The sequence below is a fragment of the Talpa occidentalis genome, unplaced genomic scaffold, assembly GCF_014898055.3.
Source record: "Talpa occidentalis isolate TD23 unplaced genomic scaffold, MPIMG_talOcc4v2.1 talOcc4.7, whole genome shotgun sequence".
Classification (NCBI taxonomy): Eukaryota; Metazoa; Chordata; class Mammalia; order Eulipotyphla; family Talpidae; genus Talpa; species Talpa occidentalis.
In genome coordinates this window covers 39,329,158-39,354,481 of record NW_023605083.1, presented here as the reverse complement: position 1 = coordinate 39,354,481, position 25,324 = coordinate 39,329,158, and the positions used below count along the sequence as shown (strand labels likewise).

Here is a 25,324-nt window from a genome sequence, read left to right as displayed (position 1 = left end):
CCTTTTGAACAATAACCAGTAAGAAAGAATTGCAAGCATTGAGAAAGGGATAAAGTTAAAGGCATTCAAATAATATGAAATGGTGCCAGTCTCCTCAGTTTATACTCCTATTATTTCCAACTTAGCATTTGAAATGTGCAAGAGCGAGACCAGTTCTCACAACACCCACTTCTCCTCTTGATTTGTTATCCCACGTACTTACCTGGGGTTTCAAAAACAATGTGGCAGCCCCGACTGAGCACCAAAAAACTGGGTTGGATTTTCTGCCTGGTGCTCATGTTAATGATGCAATAATTTAACAATCCATGAATAAGCTTCTGGAGGGTCTTTGATTGTCCACACCTAGCCTGACAGGGAGGGAAATTAAGTAGTTTAAGAGAATTTTATCAAAAAAGGGCAAATGCTAGTTATTTTCTCATTTTTCATGTCAACACTTGGGTACAATAAAAGGATTATAGAAAGCAATCATCTGCCTGTATTTACTGAGCACAATCTCACTATTACAGGGAGTAAGGAGTACAGACCATGGAGGTAAATGTGCTTTATTCAAGAGAGAAAGATCACTCAACTAAGATGGCTTCTGTTATGATAATATGATAACAGAATTCAAATGGAGACATGGACAATTTTTTATTCTCAGGGAATCTCAGGTCTAGGAAGGGATATAAATGCACAAAATTAAAAGTATCAGGCACTGAGTCATAACCTCCTGGGAACTTCCCAGCAACCAACTGAAAACTGTTGTGCTGAGGGCAAGGAGAGGCCAGAGGAAAAGGTAGGCCGCTCCAGAGTGGTCAGTGGCCATTTTAAGCTGCTTCTGAGACTTTGTCTTAGGAGTTTCTGCTCCCTATCCTGCCCGTAACGGTCTTCAGTCACATATGCTATCCACAGTCCCACCAAAACATGACATACCACATTCTCTCAGCGCTCCATCTTTGGAGCGGCTTCTGGAACAGATAAAGCGAAGGGCACACACTTTCCAAGGGGCTAGGGCGGCTGGGGGGGACAGCCTCACTCCTGTTTCAAACACGCTGTCACCTTTTCTCCGTTGCCTTCCCCCAAGTGCCATGAGAGAGGTTTAAAAGCACTATCAAGATTCAGAGAAAGGGAGATACACGTCAGTTAGAAAACTGGGTAAGAGGGTTGCTCTTTTATACCCATTCTCTACAGGGCATTGAGAATATAAAGGTAATTAAATTATAAGCCACAGCTCCCAGTTCAGCACTCAGAGCTAAGCACTTTGCCTGAAATATGCGAGCCCTGGGCAGTTTTAGAAAGCACCAGATGCTGTCAGATAAGTATTTGTGGCCACTCAGTTCCTTATTTGGAATCCACTTCAGGTTGGAAACCTAGACCCCAGCCTGGCAGGAGCTTTGAGACTTCTTTTGCTATAAATAGGCAGCTAGAGTTAAGAGGGCTTCCTCTGTAGGACTATCAGCTTCCTCCCCAGTCCTACTGTGTTTGCGTAATGTCTGGAGAAAGTGACCCAAACACAAACACTAATTTAATGAGGATTTTTAAATTCAGAGGCAAACAGTCCAAGAGTGCACTGATTTTAGAACATGGGCTTTTGGAGTAAGAGGACTTGTATTCGCGACCCCGCATCCTCCATAGTGTGTGCTTGGGCGCGAGGTTGCATTACTGACGTTGAACTTGAAAACTCCTCACAGGGTTTGGTAAGGAGTAAATGAAGTATCTAAAGTAATTGGACCTGTGCCTAGGTACCATGAGCTGTCTTAAGATGGCAGCAATTAGGCTAAGACCTAAGAGTCTCCTCCATCAATAGCACCTTGGCCTTGCTTTGAAGATTCTCTCAGTCTGTGCTCCAAAAACTTACAGCTTAGAAACCTTGAGGAGTCACTTGCGTCACTTTGATGTATTCCCTCCTACTGAGACACCAGCTCAGAAAACTCCAGTCTGTGCCACCAGAGTTCTCACGTAGACTCTGGCTCTACAACACTTAACCTGGATAGCAACTCCTGCCCCCTTTTCTCCCACGCTCCCCATCTTAACCCTCTACTTATGTCTTGGCATCCTCTCTTTCTATCTAAGTCTGTCTTGCTGCCATCTCTGCTCTTATCGCCCTCATGCTCATCTCTCTCCCGTTACTCCAGCAGCAACTGGGAAGGCAGCCGAAGCCTTCGGTGACTGATGAAAGGGAGGGTGTCCTTGGCCTCCTCAGTCCCTCTGTCCTGCACAAATTAAAAATGGGGAAGACACTGAATACAGAACCCACAGGCCAGAGCATGACGGGTTTCCTGCGGTGGTGGTGATGGGCCTTCCGGGGGTGTGGGCTGGGACTCCCGAGCCCAAAGCAGGGTGCCAGCGGAGGGTTAAGGTGACAAAGCAGAGCCCACAGACAGCAGGTTTAGATTCGAGGTGGAATCCGCAAGAATGGTGAAAACAAGACAAAGGGGACGAGCAAGACTCTGATTCCAGAAACTAAAATTTGTACCAGAAAGGAAAACTCATTCTGCTTCACTATGTAGCTTAGCTGTGATCGTGTTTACATGTTCGTGATAACATGAAATTCGTCATTGCTATCACCAAAATGATAGCGTAATTAGAAGGAGGCCGTTGTTTATGTGGCAGGTTAAGGGGGATGAGAACTAAATCTTCCTCCTTAGTGGAAATCAGTCACTAATGCTCAAAACTGAAAAAGGAAGAAATAACAAGCGTGTTTTGATACATGGGGGTCAGTGCCACAATCCTCAGCCTTTGAGGAGGCAGGGGGCTGCTGCCCTTTGTACTAATTTTTAGAACTATATGACTTTTTAACTTCATGCAAGTATTGATTTAATTTCCCCCTTCATTCCCCCGAGCTAATATTTTAAATGAAAAAGCAACCATGACTAAAAAGGTGTGAAAGGAGTAACTGGAAGGGAGAATCATGGCTTACAAATTTTATTTCTTTCTTTATAAAAATTATATGTATACTCTAAAGGTTTGGGAGAATATTATCTCTGGGTTAAGTTTTTCCTTTTGTATACTTTTCTGAATTTTTTGCAGTGGGCATACATTTGTAATCAGACAAAAAGTGATTGCATATTACAGAAAAGGGAAACAATTAGAAATGTGAAAGAAAATATGAACAAAGATAGTCACTACAAGTTGTTAATAATCATAAGAAATCAGAAAACCTGTAATAATCAGGACATGGATAATAATTAGGGTGCCTATAACCCTCTGAAATAATTTGCAGGTGTCATTTTTAAAGAGGATCTAAATGAGTCTATGCCCATATATTATGTGATTTTCACCTTTAATTATGCTGTACTGTCATCTTAAATGCCCTTTTACTTCCTTCCCCTTCCTTTTCACTGCTATTTCCTCTAAGAAGACCCTCTGACAACCATCACCATCACCCACCCACCCTCTCTACTCACTTTCACCCAAACACCAACTGTGTGCATGACCCCTGTTCTGTGTCTTCAGAATATTCTGAATGGGCTCCATGTATCTGCACTTACCACCTGGTATTACAATTATCTGTTCCTATAATTATCTGTCTTGCCCACAAACTTTAGCCTTTCTGATAGCTGGGGTGGGGTCTTATTCACTTTTATTACTTCCATGCAAAATTCAAGGCATAACAAATATTAGGTGCTTAATAAATGTTTGCTGGATACAATAAGAAATCATTTAGGGAATAGCTGTGTTATCATGGTAAAGAAATTGGGGAAAGTAGCACCTACACTTTGGCATTGTTCTGAGGATCAGAGGGCAGCACAGATGTAGAAGAGCTAGTATTGTGCCAGGCATAGTCAGCGGGTGGTAAAGATGAAGGTCTTGGCGGTTGTTCTGATAACAACAATTAGAGCTGTTTATTTTTTGTTCTTGCAGATTCCCCCAGTCCAGGCCTTGGACCTTGTGGATGGATTTTGGTGATTGTGTCATTCTTGTTCACAGTTATAACATTCCCGGTATCAATATGGATGTGCATCAAGGTAAAGAATGTTTCATTTGCTTGAGGAAATAAGGGTCAACTCCTAACCACATAAACTCACTTTATGTGTGTTGGAGAAGTTGGCTGACAGAGACTGACCCCTGGCTTATAACTGCTTGTTCTTCATCTCGCTTTTGGAAAGTTCACCCTCATTACCTGACTTAGGAAAGACTTCCTGTAGCAGAAGTCCCGTAACAACTATGAGGACTTCAGCTATTTTTCCTTTTCTTTTTTGTATTAATGCATGAGTAATTAAATACTGATATTAATAGCTAAAGAGCGAGGTCATGGGTTTGCTTCCATACGCTATACCTTCCAATTTATATACAATAAATATCTATTGCTTTTATACTCAGCAAAAAATAGTCAACTTTCTTGGCATGTTATTTCTAAGATATTATCTGGATTATAGAGAATAAATACAAAATAGCATTACCTTACCTGTTCAGAACAAAAATACATGTTTAAAAAATCACGCATGCAAATATTTACACTTCTCACATAAAATTACTCTTTGTGTTTTGAATCTAGATCATAAAAGAATATGAAAGAGCCATCATCTTTAGATTGGGTCGCATTTTGCAAGGAGGAGCCAAAGGACCAGGTCAGTATTTGATTCTGGATTGTTTGCCTGGAACCCGAAATGTGACCTTTTTATTGACAGGGGTGTCTACTCTGTTGACTCGGGAAGGACTTCCTGTAGCAGAAGCCTGGTAACAATAGCAGCAGTGCTGGCCAGCCTTGCCAGAGTCACCTTTTCCTGCCCTCTTCTCCCCTCCCCTTCCCATTTGACCCCATAAGGTTATTTTAGGCTAGGAATAGCTACAGCAGTGTAGTGTAAGCATGAGAGTCCCCCAAAATAAAGGTTTTCACTCGTTATTTTTGATTTTGATAAACTACGATTAAGTTCCAATTGTGTTCTAGGCTCTGGGAGTTAAAGGGAAATTAAGACAGTCCCTGCCCTCAGGGATCTTCCCTTCTAGTGGTGGGGCCCTACAAGGAAACGCAGGTACAGTCCCATCAAGTCATCACAAGGAGCTTTGAAAACCAGAGAAGTGTGCTGGGCCCTACCCACTAGGATGAGAGGAGGCTTTCTGGAATGAGCCTGGAGCCTTGAGGCTTGCAAAGCTATTAGCCAGGGGGCGTGGAGTTTCCCAGCAGAAATAACATCATGTCCAAAGCAAGGTGGAGGAGGGTTCTGCAGGCTCAAGGAATTGCAGGTAGCTCAGCTGGCCAGAGAGCAGGGCAGTGGCCTAAGAGGTAAGCCAGGACAGGATGGCTTGTTTAGGGGTGTATTTCAGGAAAGATGGCGCTGCTTGCAGCTTAAACAATGTGTCATAGGAGAGAAAATAGAAGAAATAGAGAGCTAACATGGGAAATGGCTATACTGGTTTCAGGAGGGGTTTCAGTCACAGTGGAATAAGGAAGCGAAACCTACTGAAGATCGTATTCTTGGCTTCTGGCATATTCACTGAGGTGAACCAGTGACTTTCAGTCAATCAGGGTGATTCTGTTTTAATTGAAGGGTGGTAAACCAATTAGGTGCCGGTGTCGCTCTCTCAGCCTCGGTGTGTCTTGCTTGCAGGTTTGTTTTTTATCCTGCCATGCACTGACAGCTTCATCAAAGTGGACATGAGAACTATTTCATTTGATATTCCTCCCCAGGAGGTAAGGTGTCTTCTGCTGGAACTGAGATGTCATGTGTGGAAGTGCTCGACAGTGGGAGGCTTAGCACAGCAGCAGAGTGCAGATTTAGATCATCTGTCCTCACCCTCTGGTAACTGCTTGACTTTGAGCAAGCTCTTCAATTGTTCTATGCATCAGTTTCCTCATCTGTAAAATCGAGGTGATAATGGTAGGACCTACTTTACAAGGTTTTTATGCAAACAAAATGAGGCATATAAAGTCCTTAGAACAGTGGCTGATAAAATAAAATAATAGGTGCTATAAGAGTGCCTGCTGTTATTAGTATTACAAAGTGTGGTGTCATGTCAATTAAATATAATGTTAGCATTAACACAGTCATCATAGTTTTCACTACCACATTTCTCCTTTATGAGTTTCTGATAGAAAATTCTATTTAGCGCAGTATCTCTTCCTAAGGTTCTTGCTTTTATTCTAGATAAATTGGTTAGAAGCCAAAGAATGAGAAAAAAATGCTCATTTGACATTTTAGGTAAAGCATATAATGTTTTATATTAGTAATCACTTCCTGCTTTTTTCAAGCCACTTTGCAAATACTATCACAGTTGAAATGGCAGAATCCCTGAAATGTCGCAGGACATAGCAATTCCTCCAGACTACATTGGCAGAGCGAAGACTAACATCCAGCTTTTCGGAATTCCTGCCCATTGCTTCTTCCGCAGTCCCGTGCTAAATGCACTTTACATTAGCAACATCGCGGCCCTGGAGGAAGTGCTGGCTTCCCCATACTCCTAAAGAGGCGTTATAACCACTGCAGGCAGAAAACATAAAAACCTTGATGAAGGGGGGACTTCGGACGCCTGTCAGTGTTTCCTGGCCAAGGACCAGGTCCTCAGCAGGGTGTTTGGAGCCTGCTGACTCTGCCTTCTCTTGTCACAAGATCCAGAATCCAGCTTTAGGAACTTCCTCGCTGGCACCAATCCAAGTAATTCTTAGATCAGACTTTCTAATCCACACATCCGTAGTGGCACCAGAAGTCAATTTACCCACACAGACAAGCCTGAGAGCGTCGCGTATTCTCTGCATGACCTCCCACCTTTCCAGGAAGGCTGATGCACCAAAGGAGCCCCTTTTGGGGTAGCTGAGAATTCTTCTGGCATTTTCCTCTATGCAACATTACAAGCATCTGGCAGGGTCTCTGGAAGCTTCTGCCTTCCAACTGCTGCTCTTTCCCCTCTACAAGCTGCTGAACACAGAGCAGATTGAACCTGGCAAGCAGTCCTTTTTCCGATCCCCTGGAACTGACAGTTAAGGGAGATAAACATGCCGCTGACGATAAACAATAAGCGAGGCTGTCGCTTTAGAAAGCTTTGGCTGTGGCACAGTCACTGTGGCAAGAATTTGCTTAGAAATGATACACATTTTCCCATCACATCATGGGAATATTTAATTCTTGCACAAGATGGTAATGTACAGTACATTTATTTCCAAATCCCCCACTTCTCTTCCAAGCCAGAAGTATTTTTAGATTACTAAAAAAAGGATTATGGCTTTGTGCCTGGTGGCACTCACAGCTGGATGATATTGCTGTTATTACTTTGCATTTACATAGCTCACACTTTCAAGGGGCCTTCATGCACAAACATTTTATTTGACCTTCCAAGAAATTTGTGTAGAATTGGGCAGTTCTTAGCTCCATCTCACCAGCGAGGCAAGTCCAGGTCCCACAGAGGAGAAGCCTTGCTAGAGATCACGGCGGGAGGGACAGGCAAGGCTGGGACTAGCGTTCAGGCCCTCACTGTCACTCCTGGCTCTTTGTCCATCACTGAATTGCTAGGACCATGTGTCATTTCAACTCATCTCTCCTTTATTCGCCACCTGCGATGGGGCAGGCACTGTGCCAGGGCTAGAGATGCAAAGACAGACTGCCCCCCAAAAGTTCATCGTCTCAGAGAGCAGGAACAATGTAAACAATAATGTCACTACAGCAAAGTGTCCAGGGAAGCCTGTTTAACTCTGCCAAGTGAGTTAGGAATGTTTCTCAGAGAAAAACACACTTGAGCTGTGTCTTGAATGATGAGTAAGAACGGGCCAGTAGGATGTGGATGTGGTGGCGAGATAAAGGAGCGGACATCCAAGCACAGGTGACACCGACATAAAGGCCTGGAGACATGGAACATGGTCCGTGCAGGACTGCAGGGTGTCTGCTTTAGTGTGTGCAGGACAGAGAAGGGAGGAGCCAGGCCACGGGACCACCTGTCACAGGACATGTACCACGCTAAGGCCCTTGCACCAGAGGTGCATTATATCATGCCCAGCATTTTTATTAGTGTGCTGTAAATATGTTTTTACCCTGTTCTCTCCCTATAGAAACATCCCCCATTCACCTTCTGTTCCAGTAATGTGTGCTATTTTTAGTTCATCAAACGGAGGCCCTCTCACACCCCTGTGCCTCTTCACACCTTATTTGATCAGCCCTGAATATGGTCTCACTCCACCCTCAGGAAATTTTTCTTTTCTTCTAGGCTTAGTTCAAACATCACCCCTGCCACCTACAACTGCCCAGCATCTGTCCCTTTCATTCGCCCTTATCCCCCAACCTCTTCGAAAATTAGAAACCAAGTTTTTTCATACCTTTGTCCCAGGTACCCAGTACAGTGTCTGCTGCTTTATGATGTCTCAGTATCTGTTGAATGACTGAATGAATGACTAGGAATTAGTGACTGCATGTTATGAAAATTTAAAGCTATAACTGACTTTTTCAGGCTCTCCTGTCTTAGTTCCTTTGGGCTGCTGAAACAAAATGCCAGAGACTGGGTGGCTTATAAACAACAGAAACTTATTTCTCACTATTCTGGAGGCTGAGTAACCCAAGAGCAAGGCACCAACAGATTAGGTGTCTGCGGAGGGCCTGCCTCCTCACCGGTACATGGTCGTCTTTTCACCGTGTCCTCACATGGTGGAAGACGTGAGGGGGCTCCCTGGAGTCTCTTTAGCAAGGGCACTAATCTCATTCACGAGGGCTGCACCCTCACCACTAATGGAGGCCCACAAGTATATAGTTGATAGCACTTACTAAAGAAAGCCTGCCCGTGTTAAAAGATACAGTGTCGAACAGCACGTCTTACATTAAAGACCTAGCCGGGTGGCAGATATATTGAACAATTGCTTCCTTTGCCCCGTAGATCCTTACCAAGGACTCGGTGACAATCAGCGTGGATGGCGTGGTCTATTACCGCGTCCAGAACGCCACCCTGGCTGTGGCAAACATCACCAATGCTGACTCGGCTACCCGCCTCTTGGCACAAACGACCCTGCGGAACGTCCTGGGCACCAAGAACCTTTCTCAGATCCTCTCTGACAGAGAGGAAATTGCACACAACATGCAGGTGAGGAGAGCATGCAGCGCCGGCACCTCCAGAAACTGAAAAATGAAGCGAAGGGGCAGTGTTTGAGAACTTTCTATTCCTTGAAGTAGGGGAATCGCTGACCTTTTTTTCTTCATAGAAAGGTTTTCCCAAACTTGATGGAAGGAGGTGCTTTTCACACAAATAGTTCCTGACTTTTAGCACTCAGATGCATGCATTGCTTTTTTTATTCCATCCCCCACTGTGTGTATTCTTCCCCCTATTTTATTATTAACCTTATTCTATAGCCTAACAGTTCATTGACCATTCTGCAAGATAAAGCGGGCATTGTTGCAGTCTGTTCTCTGGGTGAGTCCCAGGACTTCCCTAATAACTCAAACTTTCCACTCTTGCTTGAGTAAAAGATGTTGAGTTAAACCTGGCTTGTTCAGAAAATGCTGAAGTACTACAAATCTGAGCTTTTTTTGTTTGTGTAGACTTCATAGGGCGTACAATCTGTGGCCTTATTTGATGCCCACAAACAACATGTGAAGTATGATTTCCTTCCTGTCGTTGTAAAGGGAAGTAGTTGAAGCCCAGGGAGGGAATGTGCCTGCTCTGTGTCACAGCTCAGGAGTTGCCTGGGCCTGGTTGTAGAATTCAGCCACACCCATAGGTCTGCGCGTTATCCACAGCTGCTTTTGAGCTACAACAACAAGGCTAAATAGAGCAAAGAGACTGAAAATAAACACTCTCTGGCTTTTTGAGAAAAAGTTTGCCAACTCCTGCATTAGTTAATTGGTAACAGAGTCAGGATCATTGGCCTGGCCCCTATTTCAGCATCCTTTTCACCGGAGAGTCCCCCCGGTTCTCTCTCCACACCAGGCGCCCCGAAGTCAGCTGCCTGAACATGCTGCCTGAAGATGCTGAACAGGTACCAGGGCTGAACATGCTGCCTGAGGCCTCAAGACTGGGCCTGATTGTTCTCAGCCTGCCTCTCTCTTCCTACCAGTGCACCCTGGACGATGCCACTGATGACTGGGGAATAAAGGTGGAGCGTGTGGAAATCAAGGACGTGAAGCTGCCTGTGCAGCTCCAGAGAGCGATGGCTGCAGAAGCAGAAGCGTCCCGTGAGGCCCGAGCCAAGGTAACCATCTTTTTTTGTGTGTGTGTAGCTTGTTTTCCTGACTGAGCTTTCTTCCTTAAGTACAAGAAAGCAAAACTTGTTAAAAATTGAAATAATCCTGAAGTATTTCGTAGAAATGAAAGCCTTCCCATGACTTCAAATCCTCCCTGCCCCCACCTCCCTCCCAGGCCTCCATTCATAACAGCTTGGCATCTGTGCTTCCACATTGTCTTTTGGGGGTTATTTGGCGGCGTTGTTAGGCTGTTGGCTTGTTCATTTCACAAAAGTAGGGTCGTGTACACTTGGTGTTCTCCACCTTGCTTTTTTCCTTGTCAACATCTCATGGGGAGAGCACACACAGTCACCCCACCCCATTCTTGGCAGGCTACACACCCTGCCTCGTTCGGCCTGTCCCCCACTAAGAGCCAGGTGGCAGGGCTGACTTCCGAGCAAAGGGACAGTCTCAGCAGTTTGCTTACCATCTCTCCTTTCTGACTTTTGTCTTCACTTTCATTGTCTCTCTTTTCTCGACTCTTCTTTTAACTGCTTCCTCTTCTCCCTCTCCTACTTCCTTTTATTCACTTTCCTTTCTTTGTTGTCTGCTCCTTTCCCCCTTATGTCTCAACCCTGCCTGGGTACTGACCCCATTTTGTTCACCTAACCTGGGAAAGCGGATCTATTGGGATGACCCATGACAGGGATTCAAGGATATCTCGCCAACCCAGGGTAGAATCAAGATGCCTCAGAATTGGAACCAGGCACCAGACCACTGTTGAGACTCAAGGGTCGTTCCATTTCCTGGGCCATGTCTCACGACAGCTCATGGGGAGAAGATCTGACTCCCACGTTTACATGTCTCCCCAGCTGAACAACAAAAGAAAACAGACTAGCCCTGACTCCAGAGTCACCGCAGAGTCTCTCCAGTCCTACACCTTGGGCCAGAGGGCACAGACACAGGAATAAGGTCCCTTCCCTGTGAAGGCGCAGGAAGCGACAGTTTCCATGGGAGGGGTTGCTATGGACCTGACTGACACCAAGATACAAATTGCAGACCAATTTGTGGTTATCAGAAAATAGTAACTGCTGATAATTGGCCAACCACAGGCCCCTGCCCTTCTGTTAGGATGCCCTTTCAACTAAAAGCTGATCACTTTAATTTTGAAACTTTAATTTCGAAACCAGCACTAAATAGTGCTGGTTCCTTTGACAAACTATACCCAGAATTTTCTACTAACCAGAATGTTGGGGTTCTCCTAATATAATAATTTATGCAAGTGATGATACTACAGAGCCCTTGAGCACTTACCCTCAAAACCATCACATACAGAAGACTAAATTATATTTACGATAATGAAATTAAATATGTCCCTCTGTAATCTAATTATTTTGAAAATTAGGAATGGCTTTTACCTAGAATAGGTCATTAACCAAAAGCCCCATTTCCAAACCATATTGAATAAAAGGACGTGTCTTTCTTGGAGTACGTAGAATATCAGAGCCCAAAATGTCCTTGGAGATTATCTTCAAAGGTGACAAATACCTGGCCCAGATGCTGCCACCCCTCCTGCTATTCCCCTGCCGGTAATTAACCACAGAGCCATTTTCCACTGTGCTTAAATGTGACCTCAGAACCCCGCAACACCCTCCAGGTAACAATCTTCAACTGCTTGTAACTGAGCCTAAATGAAACTCACTTACCAGCCCACTGTATTCAGATGGAAAAAAATGAAAGCCCAGAAGAGAGAGGTGACTTCCTCGAGGTCACGCACTTGAGTCGGGGCCATGGAAATCAGAGTTCCCCTCTACTCACAGCTGCCTCTTCTGGATTTTCCTGGGTGGGCTGAGCCTCTTACAGGCATCCTCACAAATTAGGAAAGATGGGCCCTATCACCCTTTAGAACAAGAAGAGATAAAGGAAGCGAGTTAGAGTCCTGAATTACAGGGCTCCTGCTTGGAGGGGGCCGCAGGGTCTAGCAGCAGTGGCCTCGACCGTCATTAGGACAAACACCGAATCACAGGCAGTCTGGCCCTTCTGTAAAATACAGTCCCCCTGCCCCACCCAGGCGACTATGTCATCAAAGCATATATTCAAATTCTTCCAGAAAATAGGGGCGTCACCATTAAATAAATTGCAAAGGAAAAGCCTATAGATTGAGACAGCAGAGAAAAATTCCTCAAGTTAATTAGCCATCTGGGAAATGCATATCCAAATCGTGAGCAGATGCTGCTGTAGACATCCACCAGGAAGACTTGAAAGCAGAAAGGGAGAGAAAATTACCAAGTACGGGAGAGGGAGGAACTGGAACTCCTATTTTGTTGGTGAGAGTATCCGTCGGTGCAACCACCGTGGCCAGCTGCCTGGCCGTATGTATTTAACAGAAACGCACTCATTTCTTTACCAAACGGCAAGTACTAGAATGTTCACAGCAGCACTTTGTAATGGTCCCAAACTGAAAATTACCCCAGTGTCCATCCCTATGTGAAGGACCGGTGAGGTGTGCTTTAGCCACACGCGGGAGCATTGCACGGCAAACACCTGAGCGCGCACAGATGTAGGTGGGGTGAAAAGAGCTCGCCCCAAGAGCCCAGGTTCGCCACCAGGTTTGCGTTCTGTTCACCAAGCCTCTTCAAGTCTAAAGGCCAACTCGATGGCTTGAAATGTCGCCTCTTCTGGGCTTGAATTCTCCCCTTTTTTCCTTTTTCATCACTCTTGGGCCAGTGCCTGGTGTGCCTTCAGCTTCCTATTTCTGGGCCTGGTCATGTGCTCATTGGAGAGCGGAGTGTGAAAACACAGATGTCTTTTCTCCGCCCGCCCCTCAGACCAGCCGGCCTGGGCTGTGGTACCCAGCTCGCATACCTGATAGTGCCAGGTTGTAGATTGATGGTCTGGACTTTTGCAGCATTGATTGACATGGACAAATGTGCATTTGGCCAACGCTCCACATGCCCGCGAGTGTCTCGCTTCTCCTCTAAGATCCTGTCGGCACCGAGCTTGGCCTATAATTAGACCAAGCTGGCAGTGTTGTGTTCACGTCGTTGGCAGCTCGCTCAGAGCCCATTTTCTATGAACAAGTGTGTGCCCAGCCCAGTGGGGCTGGTTTTCCAGCCAAGAGATGGGACTTTGATTGCTGGTGGGAGATGAGATATCTTTGCCGTTGGTCCGTGTCCAAACAAAACGAAGTGCCTAATTGGACATCTGAGTTGACAAGGAGGGAAACCAGAGCCGGCTGCACGCACGCAGGGGTCTGTTAGTGCCTGCGAGGGGCACCCGGTCCTCCGGAGCATGTCTGGCACCTGTCCCTCCACGCCATCCTGGGTAGGACAGAATGGATTACTTTCAGAAGTCCAGGCTTTTCTCCTCTAAACTAGGTCCCTTCCCAAATTAGAGGGTACCCCCATCTCACCTTTGGCACCAGCCAGGCAACTGAAATGTGGGACTCAGCCTTTGGACCCCTTTCCTCCTAGTAGCTCCCCAGCCGTGCCATCGCGTACCCACCCCACAAGCTGCGCCTGCCCCTCTACCAGCTCTTCGTCTCTCCCATCTGATCTGGCCTCAGACATCCGTAGAATGTTTTCTCAGGCAGCGCCGATGGAGTTTTCTACTTCATACCTTCCTGCAACTTCCCTGTTGCCTGTAGAATGAAGACCAGACCAAGCACCCACCCCGCCTTCACTGCCCTTGGGACCCTGCCCCCTGCACCCCCACCTTCCCCTCTTCCTCACAGCATTCAGCCACCTACAGTTTTCTGGAATACACGCACTTTTCCATACCTCAGTTCCTAGTCGTGTGAAATATTCTTCCTCACCTTTGTCCAGAAAACACACCTTTAACCTTTCATGTTCAGATCCTGTAACCTCGCCTCCTACCCACATGCTCTGCTCTGCGGGTGCAGCCAGCCTCGGCCCTGGAACGAGGCGCTCTGTGTCCCTGCCTGTCTCCCCCACTTGAGTAGGAGCTGGAGGAGGCGAGGGCATCCTTTCTCCATCCCTCGATTCCACACAGACCTTGGCACTGAGAAGGCCCCCAGCGTTTGCTGCTTACATAAACTTCACTGTTGCTGAGGCCGTTGCTTCCAGTTCTGAGACTCACAGGAGTGTCACAAAGCATTAATATTTGGGGGATCCACATAAAAACCAGCTGGTGAAACTGTTCATTTAATCTTGGGGACTATGGTGTCTTATACCTCTCCTCCCAGAATCATGAATTAAAAATAACCCCTAGATTTAGCTTTGAATCTTTTAAACTTTAGGCATAATTGGGTCCAAACATCAGGTCTTGGCTTATCACTTGCCTTTCCTGCATAAGAGCCTCCACTTGTACATTGACGCTTCATGTACCTTCTCTGGCTTCCTCTTGAGAGCCTGAGGTCAGTGTTCTCCTTTTTTGAAACCTGAGGCCCAGGTTGTTAAGTAACTTTTGTGAGGACATTGAGCAGGTAAAGGGGAGGCTTGGGATTTGAGCTCAAGTCCACTTAACTCCAAACCCCGGCCCTCGCCACCATTCCAGTGATATTCAAACTCTGTCTCCATGTGACCCCAAAAGAAAATTAGAAAAGCTTGTATATCCCTCCCACACCCACACATTTTAAACACACATGTAAAAATGCTCGCTTTGTATTTATATACTTCCCAAGCATATGATTCCTGGCATGTTTTCAATATTGACATTTTAAAGTAGAATTATTATCATTCTTTTAAGTATGTCCAGTGAAATTTTAATATTGATCATTTAATCATTTGTTTTTAAATACGTGGGTAAGCTCCTTTAACGATCCGAATTTTTTCATTGCTCCTTGTTCTCCTTGAAATTATATTTCATTCCCCCCACCCCGATTCTTTTCCTAATATATTTTGTCATGAGTTCTCTTATTAACCTGCTGCAAACATTTCGTGTAAGTTAGAATTAATTTCTCAAGGCTCTGTTTTAGAATTTCTCCTAAATAAGAGATTTTACTAGAAATACTTAATATGATGATTGAGAAACAAACCTACGTATGTGTAGATGGTTCTTATTGCTAGAATGAGACAAGATTCAGCATCAATTCTATTCTTACGATATAAGGAGGGGCCTCCCAGGTGGCACAGAGGGTTGAGCGCGGCACTGTGAAGCTGTCCGCAGCCTCTGCAGCACGGGTTCAATTCCCGGCCAGCCAGGGAGAAACCCACATGGCGCTGCAGACCTTTCCTGCCTCGCCCACTACTCCCCTCAGCAGTGTATTTCCGTCAATCTGCCTGTTCTGTTGCCCACTCTGTCTCTGGTGAATCCTCTCGCCCCCCACACCTCTGACCTATACCCCAGCTCTTGTGTGCATAAATAAATAAATCTTAAAATAAAATAAAGATATAAGGAGGAAGAAACCTTGTTTATGAAATGGAAATTTTGTTTAACATCATACAATTCTTAGCACTCCCAATGAATTTATGTATTTAAAAATTCATATAGTGCTCTTATCAAAAAATATTTTTAATGATCAGCTTTCAGTTCAGGAAGCCCTCTTTCCTTTCTTTGAAATCAGAACTAAGATCCCTCTGACTTGCATCAGGACAATTTCTCAGTCTTCAGGGTGGTCCACTTTCTCTGCCCCTCCCATCAGTGTTCTGAATGTCCCTTTGTTTGATACCCTGGGAGATGCAGAACAGGCTGACCTGACCTCAGGCACATACTCAGGCAAATCAGTTATAGGAAAAAAGAGCTTATGGAGGGCATGCCTGGTGGCCAAGGGGTTGAGCACAGCACTGTGAAGCTGTCCACAGCCTCTGCAGCATGAATTCGATCCTTGGCCGCCCAGGGAGCTACTGCACCTCTGCCCTGTACCCCAGTTCTTGTATGCATAAATAAATAAATCTTTAAAAAAAAAAAAAAGAACTTATGGAAATTCTGGAAATTGATTTCATTGCAATGATTCTAGCATCCCCCCTGGAAAGTTTGGTTGACCCCCAAGGTGTATGAGCTGCAGTTTGACACCCACCGTTCCCTCCTGTTGATGCTCCTTCCCACTGTCCACAGGTGATTGCAGCCGAGGGAGAGATGAACGCGTCCAGGGCTCTGAAGGAAGCCTCCATCGTCATCACAGAGTCTCCTGCGGCCCTTCAGCTCCGGTACCTGCAGACACTGACCACCATCGCTGCTGAGAAGAACTCAACGATCGTCTTCCCCCTGCCCATAGATATGCTGCAAAACATCATGGGGATGAAGAAGTGAGCCCCGAGGCCAGTGCAGAGTGCGCTTCCCTCCCAGGGGTGGAGCGGGGACCAAACTAGCCTTCAGACCTTAAGGAGAGGGTAGGGCAGAACCGTGGCTGTTCTCCCTCCCTTTCCTTCCCTTTCTGCTGTGTGTGATGTTCTTAGAGTGTATAGTGATCATAACCGCAGGCAAAAAAAGGCTGTTAGCTTATGTAAATACTGAGAGAGAATTCGGTGATATGTAAGATAATCTGACTCTTTAAAACATTTAAAAGTTCTTCTATTTAGATGATTATGCAATAGATTAAATCCCTCCTCTTTGACTTGCATTAGTCATTCTGCACCCGCTGTCAGCAGCTGGCCACAGGCAAGAAAATAGGCTTTTCCCACCGCCTGACCCTGACTGGACAGGGCTTAGCAGGACACAGTGACTGCAGGCGGCAAGCAGCTTCTCTGGCCCACTTGTGCCTTACTTGCAGGGACTCTCAATTAAAGACATTTTCCTGACATCCGTTTACTCACCCAAACCATGTTTCAGAATAACCCTCACTTACGAGGAGGCATTTTCTTGCCAGTACCTCTCAGCACTGAAGGTCATGGTCATGACCACTGAGCAAGGTCACCCTGACCTCTGAGACCCCGACATCCACTGCTGAGGAGGTCCTGTTAAAATTATGCTGGGTCTTTTTTTTTTTTAACTTCTTTGAGCCTCTTGGTGATTAAATGACTCACCTGTGATCTTTCAAACCAGCGAAAACACTTGTCACAAAGTGCTTTTTATCCACTTTTGCCTAGTTACATCAGGTTCTAAATAGTTTTGGTTTTTTTAAATAAAAAATTTCTCCAGATTCTCTTAACAGTTGTCTGTAAACCCATTTGTATAGCTTAAGGGCTAATTTTTTTTCTATTATCTTCAGAAAACCATTATGTTTTCCTGTCTTCATGCTTTAACTACTCTAGATTATGACCATCTTGATGTAATACTGCTCATGAAATAATGTAAGGGATTACAACAGATTGGAGACATGATAGCCACGAGTTTGAGAAGACACTCGAACTTGGACTGTCATAAGGATGTACATCTTTATTTGCCTAGTCATCCCCCCACCTGTTCCTGGAAAAGGAAGTGGTCAACCCCTCTGAACAAGTTACTCAGTCTGTAATATTAGGAAGCCCGTCTGGAAAACTGGCTGGTGACATTTGTCCTACTTCCTCTGAGTTCACCCAGAGAAATGCAAGAATAGCACCTTCTTTCCCCAGAGCCACCCCCATACCTGTCCCTCACTCGTCAGCCCCGGCCTGGGAGTGTCCCCTCTCATTTCCAAGTTTATTTAAGAAAACCTTGAACCAGGTATCCAGGCTCCTCTATGAGTTTTTAAATGCACATGGAGGGAGCATTTTTACTTAAAACTCAAGTTGCCTTTACATTTTGAATTTTAAAATGATAACTTTCTTTGGTGAAGCGGTTTAGCCTTGACCACTGAGGACGAGGAACCCCGTTTCCTGGCAGAAATCTCTTCCCAGACCCACAGAAACAATGTGTTCTGGCCCTGAGTTTCCCATCTCCAGACACCAGAGTCTTTGCTCTTCTGCCTTGTGGACTCACAGCCCAGTAGGATGGAACATCATAGCTCAGGAGGGAGAAGGTCTAGTGGGCGCCATAGAATGAGAGGGTTAGTGCAAGAGTTTTCTCCAAGTGGCCTCCCTTTCCTATGCTGTTCGTCATAAAGTTTGCACTTTTCCTGACTTCTTTGGGTGAACGTCTGTTTATTTCTGCATCTAGTGGTGGTTTTAGTTGTTCAAAAGAAACACATCAGGTCCTCCCTGCCTTCACTCTGTCGTGTGCCCTCCTGTCCATCTGCCATCTCTCTGTGCAGGTACCCTAGGGCGCACCTGCCCGCATATCTTCCCTGGGACATTTGTGACCCATGCACCCCCACAAGCCTTGGCTGGTTTCATTTCTCTTTTTTTTTTAATCCAAATAGGACAGGAAGTTACATCTTGCTGTCACCCAGCTAGTCACGCAGGCATAGCCTCAAATTAAGTGGAGAGAAATAGAAGCTATAAAACCAATGGGTGCAAATCAGTAGCAGCTGACCTTCAAAGAACCATCTTGAATGAATGGATCTCACGTCAGCCACCTGGCTCGGTGCTCAGACACTAATACATACATTCTGTGATGTTGTCCTCAAAACAGCCTGGTGCTGTAGCTACTCATTATGCCTTCTAGGAGGATGAGGATGCTGAGGCTCAACGGTTACACTTACCAAGTCACATGGTTGGCAAAAGCAGAGTTGGGGTTCAAACCCAACCCACCTAATGCCAGAGTCCAGGGGGAGGGGCAACCCTCCTTTTTTCAAAGGAAACTACTCATGAAAGATAAGAGTCTTCTCCCAGAATCAGTTTGTTAGGGGGAAGTGATGTCCTGAGTTAATCCCATACAGGATTAACTTTGTGGACCCCACCCCCACTCCAGACTAAAGCCATCAAGACTCTGGGAAAGACAAATCCCATCACCACCAAGGGAGGGTGGTTGGGACCTGAGGGTGGAGTTGGGCAGCCAGGTTGAATATAAAAAACCAAACACGTGGGCCTTGGGCTCTCTCTCTGGCTCGCAATCGCTCGCCTCCTGGCTTCACCGCTCCTGGCTGGCGGCCAGCTCTCAGAGCGCCATTTTGGGATTCCTAATCGACGGATCGGGTAGGACTCATTTAAAACTTTGTCTCCCACTTTTCTCCCAGAGCTGCACATTTCCTCATTTCCCCTTCCCTTTGTAAATAAACCTTTTATTAACCTTTCGCGTGTGCCTGCAGTAGAGCATTGATAAGTCCTTTGAAGCGCGCGGGTGAGGACCCACAGTCAGGCACCCCGTTTTGTATCGGGGTTGCTCTACAACAAGTTCTCAAGTTCACATTTATAATGTCCTCAATATTAACCAGTAAGACTTTTGGAAAACAAAAAATTGGCATTATAAAAGGCAATTATAATCTTAAATCAGGTTCTTCATTCAATGAATTTCTCTATTTTGTTTCTAAATGTTTGATTTCTACTACTACTTTAAAAAGGAATTTGAAGCAAATATTTGTGAAATCTCTGAAGCACCTCAAAGAATTCTGCAAATCCCAGATGGAAAATCACTCATCCTGAGTGCTTGTCCCACTGATGTGGAACTTGTGCCCTGCAGAGGCTCATCCCTCTCCTAGAGCCTCATCTTCCTCCCCTGCGAAATAAGGGGATTCAAGTCTCAGACCTTCTGAGAACATGCTAGAATCTGGAGCATGAGTTTGCACACACCTTTGAGGGGTGCTGACCATGCTTGTCTACACTTAAGAACCACAAGCCTGGATCATCTCTAAGAATTGTTCTACCTTCAAGCTAAGCTGTTATAAAGGGTGCTTAGTTGGCAGGCATGAAGAAGAAGACAAACTACAGAGGTGATGAGAATAATAACACATGGCGTGTCGAGCAACAGAGAGGCTTTGCACACACCATCCACATTGTTAGTCACACTGGCTTATAGGATGTAGCCCTATAGCCAGAGAAGTTTGTTGGGAAAGGAAATTGAAGCCACTGGTGAAGTTGAGATGTTAGTACTATAAGCACAAAAGCCATAATACATTACTGGAATCTTCCCTTCAAGATTCTGGGAGAAAAAAAACAAAAAACCAAAAAACAAAACAGGCCACAAATTCCCTCCAAGAGTGACTGGATACCACCAGACTGCAAGGAGCCATTAATAGTTACCATTTTCCACATCTGACCCAAAAAAAGTCAACAAGAGGCCATTTACCCAGCATCTGTTTACCCTCTTCCTCCTTTCTGGGAACCAGGTTTTTGCCCCTGCCTCACCTCCCTTACAGCTGTGCTCATCTCAGAGGAAGAGAAATTTACCCCACCACCCCCCACCCTCGGCTTCTGGGAAGAACCTAGCTGACCTCTGGATAATTCCATCCCATGGCCCAGGATTGGTCAGGAATGTTCACTAGGCTCCTGAGCCCTGAGGACGGGACACAGCTCCTCCTCCCTTTTCTGGGAAACTAGCAGCAATTCCTTCTCTTTCCCTCTGAGCATTGCCTGCAGCAATGCGAGCCCAGCTATCTGTAACACCACAGATATTTCACTAGGAGGCCAGGAACAGCAGAGCCCAGAGAATCAAGGGGGGACCTAGACCCTACTGAACCATGGTGTTCAGTCCGCCAGGAAGACCCCTCTGCTCTGCTCGAATTGTTTATTCGAGCGCAGGATTGAGCTATGGCTTCATTTGGCTTGAGTCACTTTCCATTCCCTACAGCGGCAAACATCCTATCCACCTGCGAGGGGCAAACCAGGCACAGGGCGGGCAGGCTCATTGTTGGTTCAGGCAAACGGAAAAGCATCTTGGAGCCTTAGGTAGATTGGACAGGACTTTAGCGCTGAAGTAGGACCAGTCAGGCAGACCAGCAGGCAGGGAGGTAGGGAGGCTGGCAGCAACCGGGCCTCCCAGCACACCCCCCAACACCACGATCTTGCTCCCTCTCTGGCTTCACTCCTCTGCAGTCGTTGCCCAGATGTCCATATCTATAGGTACGTGTGCCCCGTGGTCGGCCCGGGTGTCCACAATCAGGCATACGTGCCCTCTGCTCGCACTCCCAAGCATGACATCAGCATGCGGGCAAGGAAACCTGGGAGGCAAGCAAGGCCACAGGTGGCGGCTGTAGAGGCTGATGCCAGGAAGGAGAAAAGAGCCCCAGCCTCTCCGTTTTCCCCACGCCACCCTCACTGTGGTGGGCTTTTTTTGGTTAAGATTTAATTTATTTATGCATACAAGAGCTGGGGTGTAGACCAGAGGTACGGGGGTGAGAGACTCATCAGAGACAGAGCGGGGAACAGAACAGGCAGACTGATGAAATACACTGCTGAGGGGAGCAGCGGGTGAGGCAGGAGAGGTCTGCTGCGCCATGTGGGTCAGCTGCCTGGCCGGGAATTTAACTCATGCTGCAGTGGCTGTTGCTAGCTTCCTACTGCTGAGACTTACTTAACCCGTTGCACCACCAGGGAGGCCCCAGTGGGGTGGATTTTTACAAAGGAAGGAAGGGAGAGGGGTACGTGTGGCCATCTTTGTGGTTTTACTGTTTTTTGAACACTTAGCATGGCCCGCATGACATCACCCCTCTTATTCCTCATATACTCTTAGTAATGTCACACAGCTGGTAAGTGGCGCAGTAAGAATTTAAGCCCAGGTCCGACTCCAAAACGCAACTTTTACCTTCCAAACAGCAGGCCCTCAACAGCGTCCTTCCCTGTAAGAGCGTTTGGTTACGATGACCTCGTATATTCCAACATTTGGACTAAATGATGGTCCAGAGCCTGCTTGAGTGATGTCATTTTGCTTAAAGTCACAGTTTCCATGTTAAGTGGAGTCCAACTGGATCACGTCACCTCCACTTAGGGACTGTTTAATGTAGTATTACCAGTTGCAGGTGGGGAAACTGAGGCTCACAGAAACGCTCTGTTGCAGTCCTTGTTCACTGCCTGGCGCAGAGCCCTCAGAGACTGTTGAACTGGAGACAGGACACAGCCTCTGAGGTCAACCCACATCCTTCCCAAGAGCTGCCCTTGGCATCTGTCAGAGCAGGGCACAGGGACGCCACCATCGTAGGTGAAATCCTAGGCCTCGCAATGATTGTTAGGGCAAGAAAATAAGTGGTGGAAGTGACAGTGTCCCTGAGTCATTATGTTGCCTTTGAAAAAACTGTGACATCTTCAGCAACTTGGCCGCCCCAGAAACATCCTTTCAGAGCAAAGCAGAGTTCTAAGCACATAGCTGCCCGTAAGCCAGTGGTTGTTAAACCACCTTGAATGCCAATAAAAGGAAGTGAAGAACTTGTGGTGGGCTCCACCTGCAGCTGCCTTCCCTGGGGTTACCAGGAGTGGTTGGCTGTTCCCAGCAGGCCTCCACCTGCCCCCAGGGAACACCCTGGAAGCTCCAGGTGGTAAATGTTGCTTTTGTTTCCCCAAAGATTTATTTATGCATACAAGAACTGGGGTACAGGTCAGAGGCATGGGGACCAGGGCTTTGCATGTGTCAAGTAGCTGCCTCTGACCCCAAAACCAGAGGCAGGAGTTACAAGATCAAGTCCAAACCCCTGAGCCCAGCCTTCAGGGCCCTTCAAGCACCAGGCGACCCACCTCTCAGCTTTAAGGCCTAGGCTCTCTGTTCTCCTCCAGCCACGCTAGCCGCCCAGAATGTCCCTGGGCTCGACATTCTCCCTCTGAGCTAGTTCCCTGTCTTTGTACCTACTGCACACTGTGCTCAGATGACTTGCTTTGCCCCAAGTTTCACCTGGAAAATTCCTTCTTCGCCACCCTTGTCACTTCTGTGATGAACCAGAATCTCAGGAGGTAGCCCTCCTGGGGAGGCTATGCTTTTAAAAAGCTCCCCAGGCAATTGTGCCATCAGCCAGCTTTGGAAACGACAGTGTAAACATACACACACCCCCATCCCAGTGCACCCACCCTCACACTGGTTTCTGGTCTCCTGCCGTTGTATGCAAGGGAGTTTCCCCCCATAACTTGGGTGGGGGAGGAGGTGACATGAGTAAAACATACTAAGAAAAGGCCAGAAGCCTAGACAGGGAGGGAATGGGATCTGTGCCCTTGAAGTTCCTTGGACTGGTTTGGAACCTCCATGGAGGCACAAGTTCATGGAAATATCTGTGAGGGACATGAGCAGAGTCAGGGCCCAGGGGACTAGAGTGGGGCACAAAGCGAGTCCCTCTCCAAAACCCCAAAGACTCTGGGATCCTGCAAGGGCACCTTTTGTGATAGTGGCTGCGGCTGCAATGAGGGGTGCCCTGGGACTCCCCAGACTTGCTTGCTCTAAAGGGATTCTGCCATCCTCTGCATAAAGACAAAGCCTGTTATTAGTGTGTACGATCTTTAATGATTGTATACGAGGGAAGAAGAGAAAGGACATAGTTTCCCAGGGAAACTCCCGAAGTCGCTCATCTGCTCGTGGGTAAATGCCCAAACAGGGTTGGCGCAAAGCAGGGCCGCCGAGGCCTGAAAGCCTGCCAGAAGTCTAAGACACCTCCTGGGGGGGAGAGAGACAAGAGGGGCCGGGCAAGTCTAGGATGAAAGGAGCAAAATCAAAGAACAAATCAAGGTAATGGCTGCCATCGTGAGCCTCCCCGAGTGTCTCTCACCAGCATGTCTCTCCTCCACGCGTCTCCTCCAAGTCCCCCAAGGCCCGGGTGCAAGTCCCAAGCTGAGAAGCAAGCCAGCTCTCCTTCACAAGACTCTCTGCTCCAGGTGTGTCTCCTCCTGTTTCTCGGGTGTTGGATACCCACCTTCACCTGGCGGCTCAGCTCCACCCCTCATTAGGTGGGACAAGGAACCTGGAGCCTCCCTTTTTCTGGACACTCCTCTGTTACAATTTCTCCAAACAGCTTTGGGGCAGCAGAGAAACAGGTGGAAGCGGGGGAAGTGAGGAGGTGCGGGCACAGGTCACAGGTTGTGGCGGCCCCAAGCAGGCACCAAGCCAACTTCCTACTGCCAGGAATGGACCTCACCAAGGTTCCTGCTGCAGCACTCAACTCCGCCCCCACGGATCGGGAAGGAATGGAATAGGGAGACAAGACAGACAGACCACACTCACTGGGAGACCCCCAGACTACTTTTTGTCAGCTGATGTGACTTTGACTTAAAACTGGTATTTGTAGACCAATGTTCTCAGCAGCACTATTCACAACAGCCAAAGGCGGAGATAGGCTGACTGTCCATCAGTGGTCGGATGAACAAACAAATCAGTGTACATCTATATGTTACATATACAGTGCCTACACACATAGACCTAGTGTACATGCAGATGCATGCCGTGCACATGCACACAAATGCCAGATCATATACACACAGTACATGTGCATATAGGGTATGCATACATATACAGATACACACAAGCATACAGTGCATGCAAGCATGCACATGCCATATACCTGCATGGTGCATATGCACATACATAAGCTGTACGTGTGCAGAGTGTGCATGCATACAATACATAGTACATACATGCTGAACATGCATACAGTGTGCGCATGGTGCACATGCATACACGTACACACATAGTAAACATGCATACACAAAGTGTGCACACACAATGCAGTGTACACAACAGTGTACATGTGCACAGCAATTAACACATAAACACACTGTACATGCATAGTGTGTGTGCATACACACTGCACACATGCATACATACATCTAGTCCTCACACAGTGTTCCCACAGGGTGTGCATGCACACATACAATGCAGTGTACACAGTGTACATGCATGCACAATGCCGATGCATACACACAGGCAGTGCCATGCACACAGTGCTTCACACATAGATGCACATGCAGTGTGCATACAGAATACATGTGTGCACACAGTGCATATGCAACCAAGTATCACTCAGTGCAAAAAGGAACGAAATTTCAATATATGGCACCAACTGTATGACTCAAAAACACGACTGAGCCAAGCGAAGTGTTCCCTGCCTGGAGGACAAGCGCCACAGGGCTGCCCTGTGCCAGGTGCCAGACTAGGCGGATTCAGAGACAGAAAGGAGAGGAACGGTGACCAGGAGCAGGAGCGGAGGGGGACAGAGGAGGTCGGGGTGAGGGGAGAGAAGAGGGGTAAGGACTGTTTTTAGTGGGCACGTGTTTATGTGGGGGATTATGAAAAAGGTTAGGGGTAGCTGGTGGGGACGGCTAGACAAAATTGTAATTATAGCTCATGCCAGTGATCGTACACTTACAAATGGCCAAAATGACTAATGCTATAATGCTATGCTATGTATTGTTTGCCACAACGGAATGTAACAGTAGAGCCATAGTTTAGGACACAGTTTTTGAAGGTGCTGCTGCGCGCTGGTGGACAGCCGTCCGGCACACTCCACCCAGGCGTGGCTCCCTCACTCCCCGACGGATCACCCTGTGTCTGGGGCTCTTCAGCCACCCTAGCCTCCCTGACTTCCTGTCCCCCAGCTCCGTCTTCACACGTCTCATCTTGGCATCTGCTCCTCGTGGACCAGGACTGACACCCGGGGAGACTGAGGC

General features: G+C 46.8%; 1 protein-coding gene across 1 annotated transcript in view; it reads left to right on the top strand.

The window, feature by feature from the left end:
* STOM (stomatin) overlaps positions 1-19,062 on the top strand; it is a 28,502-nt gene extending 9,440 nt beyond the window's left edge. Inside the window, exons 2-7 of the mRNA XM_037493867.2 lie at positions 3,844-3,947; positions 4,478-4,550; positions 5,532-5,614; positions 8,776-8,979; positions 9,950-10,084; positions 16,071-19,062. Of these exons, the coding sequence (XP_037349764.1) occupies positions 3,844-3,947; positions 4,478-4,550; positions 5,532-5,614; positions 8,776-8,979; positions 9,950-10,084; positions 16,071-16,265 (794 nt within the window). The 3' untranslated portion in view covers positions 16,266-19,062. The remainder of the gene's footprint in view (positions 1-3,843; positions 3,948-4,477; positions 4,551-5,531; positions 5,615-8,775; positions 8,980-9,949; positions 10,085-16,070) is intronic.
* The last annotated feature ends 6,262 nt before the right edge of the window (positions 19,063-25,324 follow it).